This window comes from Strix uralensis, chromosome 8, assembly GCF_047716275.1.
Source record: "Strix uralensis isolate ZFMK-TIS-50842 chromosome 8, bStrUra1, whole genome shotgun sequence".
Classification (NCBI taxonomy): Eukaryota; Metazoa; Chordata; class Aves; order Strigiformes; family Strigidae; genus Strix; species Strix uralensis.
Window position 1 is genome coordinate 3,166,412 of NC_133979.1, and position 12,811 is coordinate 3,179,222.

Consider the following 12,811-nt stretch of genomic DNA (forward strand, 5'->3'; position numbering starts at 1 on the left):
AAAATCAACAAACATTCACCACTGATATGGTGATATTTCTGTTATCTTCATGCATTCTATCTTAAAATAGAGCAAAACCAGAATCAAAATCGGTGGTGGCACCTCTACTGCTCTGTCTGCCAGCTCTCCCAGCCAGCAGGACTGCTTCCTATCACAAGCAGCCTCTCTGATTTTGGTTGTATCCGCTCTTCCACAGGCTTAAATTCTTTTTGCTGTGGGGAATTCTCTTAAAGGAAAGAAAATTGATCAAACTTAAGTTTGCTCAGCTCCAGCAGATTACCACAAAATGAAAAGGAGTGACATCACTTCTTAAGGAATTTGGCTCATTTGTGCAATCTGCTGTTTCTGATTTACAGCTCCCTATGTCCTTCTGTTCCGATGATCAGAGCCCCTCTCTGGCACTGATAATGGTGAGTGCCATGGGCCATTGCAGATTTAAACAGTCATTGCTTCCTTTGTGCACTGCTTTTTAATGGTCACCAGGATATACATTTATAGTTCCATCTTTGCTCTGGAAACTAGCTCCTAACGCTGAACGTATATCCAGTCTTGTTAGATGAAAAATGAGATATTTTGTGAAAGCAGGATAGAAAATAGAATTGTGAGTTTAAGTTGACCAATTTTGATGAAGTTTCAATGTCAGTTTTGCTTTAATAAAGGATAAATTCAGTTTTGCAGTCCTGGAAGTACAGTAGTAGGAGAAGAGAAGTATGTGATAGAAGAAAAGCATTTGGAGATGTTTTACTTTGCCTTTTAGTTTTGGATGTGGTTTTTTCATAATTATTTTTAATTAATTATGCTCACGACTTAAAACTTATGACTGTTCTGTGGCTTGATACAAACAGAATGTCACATTATCATCACATGGTGAGGCATGAAATTTATTTACTTTACATAAACAACCTCTACTTAAAACAACTTAATACAAAACATTCCCTGCTCAATGGGCAGCATTATGTAGAACTCAGTATATCATTTTGTGTGACCAGCATAAAAAATGGCATCATTGTTTGTCCATGACTAGCATTTACAGTAAACAAAATGTTTTTGAATAGAATGTAAGCAAACTGTAAAGCAACTGCCAAGAGATTAAGTCTAGTCAGTATGTTGCAGTCCAAAACATCCTTTAAGTGTGTTGAGAATAAATGTGTAGGTTGCAACATGTATATTTTAAAGGAAAATTTAATAGGTTGAGCGTTTCAAGGAGTGAAGATAATATTCTAAACAGGAAAGCTACTTAAGCTGGTTGTTACAAATTATACTAATACTTTGCTTCCCCAAAAGAAAAACACTGACATAAATCATGTCCTTGACTCCGTCTGCTGTCCAAGTAAGAAACAAAAAGAGAGTGTTACAGAAGATCAAATACTTGCAGTGATAAGGAAAACTATTTTCAGACTGTATTTTGTAATGAAATAAAAAAATACTTTCTTTTCTGTGTTGCTGTTCATCCTGCCAAGCCCATGGGCAAATATGATCACCCCTATTAAGTTCAGTTCTAAAGATTCCCAACTTTCAGATTGTTTTTAATACAAGTGACTGAAGTTTACACTCTTTGCAACAGTAGTGGTGGCTTTCTAAGAGACTAGATCAGGGTTAGCTAGATGGATTTCTTTCACTTGAAATTACTAATGACAGCAAAGCTGGAGAGATTAGGGACCAAGTAATACTGAGTTCCCACTTGCCAATCCAATTTTTTGAAGGCTGTGTATATATAGTGAAACATAAAATCCCATTTCAGAAACACTGCAAAATATAGATGCCTCCTTGATAAGCAGAGTTCCTTCTCAAAACAGATAAAATGGTAAGAATACAATATTTCACCATTTATCCCAATTCATGTCAGTTTGAGTTTGGACTTTGTATTGGTGTTTGTGTACACACAACTGAATAGCTTGGGTCTGGACTGCTGGTGGGTTGCTGTGAGTGAGGGTAATTCCAGTTTACAATCTATTTCTACATCATTCTCAAATGAAGTAGAATAAATTTGTTGCCCTTTGGACATACTTGGGTGTCTGTCTCCCACCTATATCCTTCCTTCTGCTTTGGGATCTTCTGGGGAAAAGGGGAATACATCAGACTTCAGATGTATATTTTCAGGAACATATCTGTGGATTTTTCTGACTGTAAAAACCTTAACCTAAAAAACATTTGGGTTTTTTTCTCAGCCCAACTTTCTATTCACTTGTAGGGAAGAAATGTCATTAAGCCTTTTCTGGGAAAAGTTCAGTCTCTTGAACTGGCTAAGCAGATGTTTATTAAGTGAACTGAATGAATTCATAAGCAAATTTATTTAGAAACTGTGTTTCTTTCCAGAGTTTCCATTCCTTGAGAGCAAATTGTCAGCAAGTACTCATTTTTCAGGGGAATGATGCGATGGATAGAGGGGTTGAACCTCGGTACTGGGAAAGGCCTTTTTATGTAACAGATCTGTAGGGCTCTTTCGTAAGAGCTGACTGTAAGGATGAACCATATGCTCTTGTCTGTGCAAGCCCCATTTCTAGGCATTTGTGTTAGAGGTTTTTCTGAGGTTCAGTTCTTCTATGTTTTCAATCTGTTTGGGAAAAGCTGCTAATGCTGACACAAACAGCAGTTCCTTAGTTCTACCAAGGTCCTTGCAGTTAAATCCTAGGCTTCTTTCCAGCAAAAGTTTGACAAGATCTCTCCAGCAGCCTTTTTGTGTTGTACATCATCTGTAAAAGCAAAAAAAAAAAAGATGATGCTGAAGGACTTTTTTTCAAATAGATTATTATTAGATGGAGATTTAGAGCTTGTGTTTGCAAGCGATATGCTTACTTCAATTCTTAACACTAAAGGCCAGGTTTGGTGTTTTGCCACACATCAGAAATGTCTGCTCTAAGTTAATGCCCCTGCACAGTGTTTGGAAGAGAGTTGATGGTCATCAGTACTGTCTTGGCCTAGCAGACAGGCTGCGAAACTAAGAGAAATTGAATTAAGAATTAATATTTTCTGAAGGTCTGAAAATACATTCTAAAGCCTGCTAATCAACTGCATTCAGGTTCAGTCAGCCTCATACCAGAAAGCCTGTGTGCCCAAGGCTGCGTGGGCCAGAGCTGGCGCTTACACAGCCCAGATCTGTAACGCAGCTGCAGCGTGGAGTGCGTACCTGCCTTTACCCCAGGACAGAGAACCCTTGGGCCAAGACTTCTCGTGGCCAGAGGTGGCCCGGAGGGACTGCAGTCTGGCAGCACTTTGCAGGATTTCCTCGAGAGCAGTTGCTGTGACTGGCACAACTTTGGCCCTGAAGGTGCCCGGTGAAGGGGCAGAGGTTGAAGAGGGAGATTGTGCACACATGCCCAGCTAGTAGATGATTCCTTGGAGCTGAAACCAGCCGATGGAAATGAGTGTGCCCTGGGAGTGTTATGTTCTAGGTCGTTGGTGAGACGACTTCAAGGAATCGTAACTTTGTTTATGTGATGCTGGAGGGAATCTGGCCTTGTTCATCTGCTCTTCGGTGCGGAAGATCAGAGAGTCATAGAATCACAGACTGGTTGGAAGGGACCTTAAAAATCATCTAGTTCCCACCCCCCTGCCCTGGGCAGGGACACCTTCCACTAGCCCAGGTTGCCCAAAGCCCCGTCCAACCTGACCTTGAACCCTTTCAGGGAGGGGGCAGCCACAGCTTCTCTGGGCAACCTGTGCCAGGGCCCCACCACCCTCACAGGGAACAATTTCTTCCTTAGTTCTAACCTAAATCTCCCCTCTGTCAGTTTAAAATGTTACCCCTCATCCTATCCCTACCCCCCTGATCAAGAGTCCCTCCCACCTTTCCTGTAGCCTCTTTAAGTCCTGGGAGGCCGCTCTAAGGTCTCCCCGGAGCCTTCTCTTCTCCAGCTGAACCCCCCAACTCTCTCAGCCTGTCCTCACAGGGGGGTGCTCCAGCCCCCCAAGCATCTTCGTGGCCTCCTCTGGCCCCGCTCGAGCAGGTCCGTGTCCTGATGTTGGTGCCCCCAGAGCTGATCTGTCTGTATTTCTGCTCAGAAGTCTTTTTCTTCCCCTTAGACATGTGGAAGAGTTAATCTCAGTTATGTTTTGAAGTTCCACCTCAGTGTGAACACTTGCGATGGAACTGCATTAAGCAAACTGAATTAAGACTAGTTCAGCGCTGAGCATGTGAGTTGCACTAAGTCCATGTGTTCACATGCACACTCACCCATTTTGTTTACTCCTGTTATTTCGAATGTCCCCATGCAGACACCCAGAGAAATGGCTCTGCCCTCCTGCATTTACAGTCAAAACTCATTGTGAGGCTGCCCCAAAGTGCATCTAGAGGAGTGTGTTGTGTTCTAATTTGTATTGTGTGGATTAAAAGCTGGCTAAATCTGACTGTACCTCTTCTCTCATCCTGTGCAAGTGGGTCTTTTTTTAGTTTGTAACCATGCAAAGTCCTTTATAGTCTAGAAGAGGTATCAAAGCCCTCTTTGCCTTGTACCCAAAGTCTGCAATGCTTTCGATTTTCCTAGGACGAGTGAGTAATCTTGTCTACTGCAGGGGAAAGGAGCCGGCGGGCAGGTTTCTGTTTGACCCCCCGATGCCACTCTCTTTCCCAGCAGGTTATGGGTCTGTCGGATTGTACCCGCACCTTCAGAGTGCGTATTTTAAAATACAGCCTGAGATTTGAGAAGTATCTGGGTCTGAGGTCACAGGCATGATAAGCTTTTTGGATGGAAGGAAGGGGGCAAATTACAAACCTCTCCAATGATTTAACATCCTCTGCTATGTAGATGAAATATTAAGCTATTAACTTTTGTGGCAGATACAGAAATGCACATGAGACGTATGACTATAGACCTCAGACGCATATACATATAGAACTGTCAACCTGCATTTTATATTTAGGTGTCAGCCACATTTGTTCATGAATTTCACACTTGTGTTTATACTCTATTTTCCCACGTACCTTTTTACAGACGCAATAGCTATTAATTTTTAATTCTAGTGGATCTAGGCTTTGGAGTATTAAGCTTAATGAAAAATTAAAAAGAATTGTAGTTCTTTTAACAGCTACATGTAGCAACTCCTACATGAGAATAAATACTGCTTTCTCCCATGAATATAATTATTTTAAATAAAAAAGAAAAGAAACATTAGTTTGGACTCACTTAGTAGCAATTATATGTTTAAGAGGTGTAAATAACTTGCTATCCAGACATTACAAATATCCAGGTGCTCTGTATGTGCTGATGACAACAAAATTGAAAAGAAAGACTGTAATAATTCTGACTGGTTTTCTCTGCAGAAGATATTGATTATTTGTGTGTGGTGAGAGATTTGGAAAATTCAATTAAAGGAGTTGTGCAAAGGTTTCATAAATTTTCCTTGTACAGCGTGTACACAGACATTGTTGCGTATTAAATCAATGCAGCACTTCACAATATATTTTCTTTGAAACATAAAAATAAATAACATTTAAACAGTTCTGCTTACTACAGAAACAAATTTTATTTTCTGTGAAGCATTTAGTCATGTGCTATCACTGACTCATACACATTTGCCAGCTGTAACAAATTTTATAGACGTTTTCTCCAGAGACATAGCTCATATACTATGAATTTTTAAATGAGCAAATGGTGAAGAAGGGATGTCAGCAATATAAAAATTGATCAGTTAAAAGATAAAAGCATAAGTAAAGAGATTTGTATGGTAGTCTTAATAGGTTTTATTAAATAAAAATACTATAAAAAGACAGTAATGAATAGACTGAAGGTTTTAACTGTGGTTGAGGTGGAGAAAAATTATTCTGGCACATTTAGTAGAAGATTGGTTTTATATCACCTGACAGGTGAACATTTTTTTTCTCCCTGCTTTTTAGATCTGTAAATGTTTTAGAGCAGTCAAACTTGGGAAAGAATGGCGGTGGAAGTAGGAGGGGAAAAGAAACTTGGGAAGATTCTGCCCTTTTAATGCTTTTTGCGGGCTGGGGACAGGAGACACTGTGGCAAAGGGCAGCGAGGCTGCTCCAGTCACAACGGATTTTCATCCGGAAGTTTTGCTAATGTTCTCTTTGCTTTAATGTAGTTTAACTTCCTTAGAAGTTCTGCATATAAAAATATCAAGAGTGAGAGGGGTTGTTAGGGCTTTGTTGGGGTTTTTTTTTTTAAGAGCAACTCATGATCTTCATTAGCTCACACACCAAAAAACCCCACAAAAAACTAAGAAAACAAACCAAAAAATCTTAAATTGCTATAAACGAGCATCGTAAGTTTTTGGCGTGTATGAGTACTAAATCATACTATTTCAATATCTAAATCTTAATGCCATCTGGATAAATATTGCTATAAATAGGCCTGTTTTGTCAAAATGTGCTGTCATGGTATATATTTGGAAAGAAAGTCGAGTTAGTGATGTTTTATATGAATCTGGGCAGCTTACATTTTTTAAGACAGCTTCTCAGAGTGAAACGCAGCTCTTGGCATGGTTGCTTTGGTATGTCTGGGTTCTTTAAGTACTGCATCATCAGAATGCCACAATCGGGGATTAAAGGCTTCATAAAGACTGAATTGGAAAGTTGCACTTACTACAAAGAAACCAACTGGTAATTAAATCTCAGTCTTTTTCTGTTACTTGTCACACAAGATTGAACAGTTTGCTATTTTAAGCAGTAGTTAGTGGTATTTTTTGATGATAATTTGTGTAAACAAAGTGTTTACTGGGTATAAGGCTGAAAAGTGGTACCTGAGGCAAAGTTGAATTGGATGCCTTTTTTTATGGAGTAAGCTTATGAGACTTAGCTTAGGACAGAATCACCAGCTTGGTCTGGGTGAGATCCGGGTAACGTCACTGGCACCTCCTGTCAGGCCCCCAGGCAGGTCCTCTGCCTCCTGCCAGATACGGGAAGCGTGTGACACCCAGGGAATTGCAGCAGCAGAGAGTCCTTCCACCGCCACCGTGGCTCTGGGGCCTCACTCCGTCTAGGTTGGTACCCAGCCCCTCTCCGCACAGTAGGAGGCTTTTTAGCTCTAAGCCGCTGTAAATATCTGTGTGTTGTTCTCAATCTGTGTGTTGTTTAACATAAAGCAAATAATTCTGAGTTCTCTTCACCCTTTGGTGGTGGTGGAAGCAAAAGGCAGTATGAGCAGCAGATGCTAAGAGTACTGCGACTTCTGCACTTGGGCCACAACAACCCCCAGCAGCACTACAGGCCTGGGGAGGAGTGGCTAGAGAGCTGCCAGTCAGAGAGGGACCTGGGGGTGTTGATTGACAGCTGGCTGAACATGAGCCAGCAGTGTGCCCAGGTGGCCAAGAAGGTCAATGGCATCCTGGCTTGTATCAGAAATAGCGTGGCCAGCAGGGACAGGGAAGGGATCTCACCCCTGTGCTTGGCACTGGTGAGGCCGCACCTCGATGACTGGGTTCAGTTTTGGGCCCCTCACTACAAAAAGGACATTGAATGACTCGAGCGTGTCCAGAGAAGGGCAACGGAGCTGGTGCAGGGTCTGGAGCACAGGTCTGATGGGGAGCGGCTGAGGGAACTGGGGGGGTTTAGTCTGGAGAAGAGGAGGCTGAGGGGAGACCTCATCACCCTCTACAACTCCCTGAAAGGAGGGTGCAGAGAGGGGGGATGAGTCTCTTGAGCCAAGGAACCAGCGCCAGGACAAGAGGGAATGGCCTCAAGCTGCGCCAGGGCAGGGTCAGACTGGCTCTTAGGAAGTATTTCTTTGCAGAAGGGGTTGTTGGGCGTTGGAATGGGCTGCCCAGGGCAGGGGGGGAGTCCCCATCCCTGGAGGGGTTGAAGAGTCGGGTTGACCCAGCGCTGAGGGATCTGGTGGAGTTGGGAACGGTCAGGGTGAGGTTCATGGTTGGACTGGAGGATCTTCAAGGGCTTTTCCAACCGAGATGGTTCTGGGATTCTACAACCAGAGCTGCTCATTGGCTGCAGAAAGCTGTTGGGCAGTCTCGGTGCTCAGCTGTGTCTGCTTCCAGACCCTTTCCCCGTACGTTCTTGCTCCCCGAGTGCCTTTCTGCTCCTCCACACTTCTCCTCTACCTGTTCCAGTACATGCCCAGCCCTTCTCCCCAGCTCAGGTGGGGGTGCCTCTCCTTTTGCCATCCCTTCGGGGAACTCAGGGGACGGTTGTTCCTCTCACACAGTCCTGGATCCTGCTGAATCTGCTGATATGATCCCTTTGGATTTTTATTTCTTCTTTTATTACTAAAAAGAAGGACCAGCTTCTAATACTCGTAACACATTCTGTTTTGCTTTGTCATCATTGGTAATGATGTAGCATATGCACATACACTCACAAGTAATTAAGACAATCTCCTAAACGACTGCTGAGACAGATGCAGGAACTGCATGTAGTAGAAGGGGTTTTGTTAACCACTGCAGTGTCTTCCTTAACTCATATTTGTGCAGGGATTTTCACAAATTCTGCAATAACACCATTATTCTGTTGATCAGAACTGATTTTCCTCCTACACAGAGTACGTTCAGACTACCAGTAGCTCTGCATTCCTGGCGTTGCTCCTTGACTGAGGTGAGTAGCCCCTCATCTGCCCTGTGCCTTCTCCACACCTCCACGTGCAGGTAGGATCACCGTAAAGACGGAGGCACTTAATACTCTGCACTGGTGAGGCCACACCTGGAGTATTGTGTCCAGTTTTGGGCACCTCAATACAAGAGAGATATCGAGGTGCTGGAGTGAGTGCAGAGGAGGGCAACGAAGCTGGTGAAGGGCCTATGAGGAGAGATTGAGGGAGCTGGGACTGTTCAGTTTGAGGAAGAGAAGAGAGACGTCATCACTCTCGACAACTACCTGAAGGGACATTGTAGAGAGGTTGGTGCTGGTCTCTTCTCACAGGTCATTAGTGATAGAACAAGAGGGAACGGCTTTAAACTGCAACAGGGGAGCTTCAGACTGGACATTAGGAAAAAATTTTTCACAGAAAGAGTGGTCAGACAGTGGAATAGGCTGCCCAGGGAGGGGGTGGAGTCACCATCCCTGGGTGTGTTTAAGGGTCGTTTAGATGAGATGTTGGGGGATGAGGTGTAGGGGAGAACTTTGTAGAGTAGGGCTGATGGTTGGACTCGATGATCCCAAGGGCCTTTTCCAACCTGAATGATTCTGTGATGATTCTGTTTGCAGAGTGATCTAGCATGTGAGCCTGCAGTCGAGCCTGTAATAGCTTGATGGGAAAACAGTTGTTACTCTGCAGTTGTTACTCTGGGGTATTTGTTACTGGTTTGTTAAGCAAAAGGACATTGAATCTGCAAAAACTCCATCCCACTCTAAAACATCCGATAGCGTTTCTCCTCATCAACGCTGTTGCCTTCCAACTTTATGTTTTTTCAAGAACCCACATAAGGCAAGCAAAGAAACCTATCTGCTTCGGATCATGCCGACGCGACGACTGGTGCCCTGGGATCCCCCCATGGAGGCCGCGTACCGCAGCCCTGCTGTGCTGCTGCTGCTGGGGGCTGGGGAGGAGCGTGTCCCTGCCCGGGCTCCAGCTTTGCTGTCCTGCAGAGCTGCTGCATGCGCCCCCCGCTCCGCCACCTTGCTCCTGGCAGCTGGAATGGCGCGGCCAGGCAGGGCCCTGCAGGCCCTGCTCCCTGCCGAGAGAGGACAGGGCGCCCGCTCCCCACCACCCACTCCCCTGCCACCTCTGCACATGCACCCCCGACTCGCTGCCACCACATCGGCCCCCGGAGCGTTCCCGGAGCAGAAACCAGGAGACAATGTAGTAACAGACACCTTGAGACGTGTTGTAGGGGTTAATGCTTCCTCCTCTAGCTACTCCTCTTTGTTCCAGTGTGGTAAGGAAAAGCCCAGTTAGTGATGGACCTTGTCTATCAGATATTACCTGTGCATGAGAAAACTGATGGCTCATCTGTTTCAAAAAGTCTCTTGAGACAAAGAAGTCTCTAAAGATGTGAATATCTGCAGATTGTATCAGTTCCCTGCAGCGAGGGAGAACATCTCTCCTTGCAAAGTTAAAGTATTCTGTTTCTTGTACTTGAGGAGTATGGCAAGGTAGATGTACAGGTGTTAGAAGGTGTGTAACGAGTTGGGGTGAGCTCAGCCATGTGCATTTTGCTTCTCAATGAGGGTTAAACTTTATTTTGTAACCACAAGTAACCTAGTAGCAAAAAAAAAAAAACCCTTTAAACCCCTGCTTGTCCACAAGCTGTTGTTGCCCTAATATTTATTAGCTGCTTCTGCCAGAGCCTCTTCCACTGCTCACTGCTTCCAAACCAGCTACTACACCAAAGGCAGCGTGATCGAGGGATGGGAACCAGTGCAGGAGAGCAGAACTAGCTCCATTTCCTCCATTTTCTCCCCTCAGCATCATTTCCGAGTGCTACAGAACGCAGAGAGCAACCTTTCTACGGGTCAATAACCAGTTTAAGTCTTACACTGGCTTATTAGCTTGAAGTAAACTCATGCTGCCAACTACAGGCCTTCGGTTTGACATCAGCTCAGCGAGCGCTCACATCTAACTCATTGTTAGTCTCTGTCCATGGACAGTATCATCTGGTCAGCAATCATTGGTTCTGCACCTTATGTCCAAAAAAAAAAAAGCTACATTTGCTTTGTCTGGTTCTCTCTATCCCTTCCCAAGTGCGACCAACACTGTAAAGCCTTTCTTACTGTTTAATAACAACACTCTAAAGCTTTCTTACTGTTTAAAGCTTTCTTATTGTTTAAAAAAAAATATAGTTGTGATCACTAAATGATCTTTTAGCAATTATTTCTCAAATTTTTTTTACAGATAAAAGCATTTTATTCGACATTTCCTTAAAACATCTTCCAACATTACTGCAGTTCAGGGGAGACCGTCTGCTGCTCTGCGTTGCCTTAGGATGTACGTGTGTGTGTCAGTGTATTTTTTCATGCAGTGAGGCTTGTACTGGCCGAGGACAGACATCTCATTCTGACCAGATCACATGAATGATGATGCTGTTGTCTAATTGCTATTTATTTTAGTCATTCCTTCTCTCCACACAGGCATTATGTGAAAAATGCATTCCACATCAACCCCAAGTTCTACATCTGCTTGACTGTACTTAAAAGGAGAGAAGAAATGAGTGTAAACCTATCTCCCCAGCAAATACCACTTTGGGATTGCTCGTTGCGCTAGGCAGGTGCACGTCTAGATAAAATTTCTGGCATCTATTTAAACTTAACAATGTGCACAACCAGATAATCTCAATGTAAATAATACATCGTGCTGGGTTTATGCAAGCGTGTGTACAAAATGCTGATTTAGGGTTGCTGCTGCAGGGAGAAGAACTGTATTTTCTGTATGTTCTTACTGCAAATAGATAATTAATGCTGCCTTGTTTTTTGTTAAAACCAAAAAAAAACCCCACTCTAACCCTCCCTCCAAGAACTAGGTGAGAAGAAACAGTGTTGAGGTGAACTTTGGAGCCCAGGGGGAAACGGTTGCTTCCTGCCAGGGTGGGTGTGCATGCACACGCTTGTTCAATCAATTTATCACCCCCCACCCCCCAGTCTGATTTAAATGAAGGCATCTAGTTTTGCACCAGCCTGCCTAAAAATTCACAACTTATTTCTATGGGTGACTGGGCCCAAAGCTGGAGGAAGCTCTATGGCACAAGGAGTTATTCTGAGCACTCACTGAACATGTTTCAGTTGGTCACAAACACTTTCCCTGGCTGTGGCTGAGGGACATGTTTGTCACCTACAATGATGTTTCCTCTAAAGTCAACCCAAGACACGCAGCATAAAGGCATCAGCTCCAAGCCCACACTGCTAAACCACCTGGCTCTAGTGACATTTGCTTTTTAGGTCAACAGTTTAGTTTTGGTATTGAATGATGTGTGGGGAGAGTTGTTAGAAATCAGTTTCTTCTCTTTTTCATTATCCTCAACTTCACCTCATCAATACTCCACATCTCAAATCCTTGAGTGAGGTGCAGCCTCTCTCAGGTTGAAAGAGTACAGCTGAATGATTATTTTTTTCCCCAGCAAAGTGACCCAATTGACTGTCCTTTCTACCACAGCAAAGGACTGTTACTCAAACAGCTAAACTGATTTTTACAACTAAAATTCTAAGAACCAAAATGATAAATGTGCTCCAGTTTGTGGTTCAACATGTACACATTCAAGCTTTGGGAGCTTTTAATTAATAAAAATGGTTTTGTACTGTGCAGTCTGACTGGAAAAAGATGTTGGTAATTTGTTTGAGGGGAAGTGGGGCAGTTACTGTGTTCACCTTGTACACCATTCGCATTTAGGCTTTCCATGCTGTGGGGTTTTCATGGGACACGTAGGATTCCCCAGCTGCCTGCTTGGGAGGGTAACGGACAGTGAGCCTGAACCAGCAAGAGTTTATATAACCTGATCATAACCCCTGGAGCTGGAAATGAAATAATTATTGATCTGGAAAGAGGCTGTAAAGGAACTGCGTGCCAGTCTCAACCAAGCTGTTCTCTGTAGTCTGAGAACAAAATAAAAAAAACTTTTACAGAAAAATAACAGTAAAGGTGGTAGACAACACCGAGTTACAGCAGTAACTGACACCACAGTACTCACTAAATATCACAACATCTGGTATTTAATCATTTGGGGGGGAAATGCAAAGTTATATACCAAGATTCTGCTGGAAATACTCCTCCTCCATGCCTTGGCTATTTCGGCAGTTACTGTTTCTTTGACCTCTCGCTGTACCAGGCGTTTGCCTTTCAGAAACAGCTGGGTCTGTTAAGAACCATTTCCAGTTCCACCCAAGGTGGATCGTATGACTCTCACTTTATCACCCCTGGAGGCCATCTCAAGGACAAAGAAAAGAGATACACTCAAAACTAATGTTTTTCTACGGGGGGGA

The 12,811-nt window shown here is 43.6% G+C and overlaps 1 protein-coding gene across 7 annotated transcripts in view; it reads left to right on the forward strand.

Annotated features, from left to right (window-relative positions):
- The window catches only part of ITGB3BP (integrin subunit beta 3 binding protein), a 35,511-nt gene extending 23,375 nt beyond the window's left edge, over positions 1-12,136 (forward strand). The window contains exons 8-9 of one of the 7 annotated variants that reach the window (XM_074875851.1): positions 8,422-8,497; positions 10,970-12,136. In XM_074875851.1, the coding sequence (XP_074731952.1) occupies positions 8,422-8,465 (44 nt within the window). In that variant the 3' untranslated portion in view covers positions 8,466-8,497; positions 10,970-12,136. Of the gene's footprint in view, positions 1-8,421; positions 8,498-9,314; positions 10,694-10,733 lie in introns of those variants that run through there. The other 6 variants (XM_074875846.1, XM_074875850.1, XM_074875847.1 and 3 more) reach the window with 6 other exon arrangements.
- Positions 12,137-12,811: the final 675 nt, after the last annotated feature.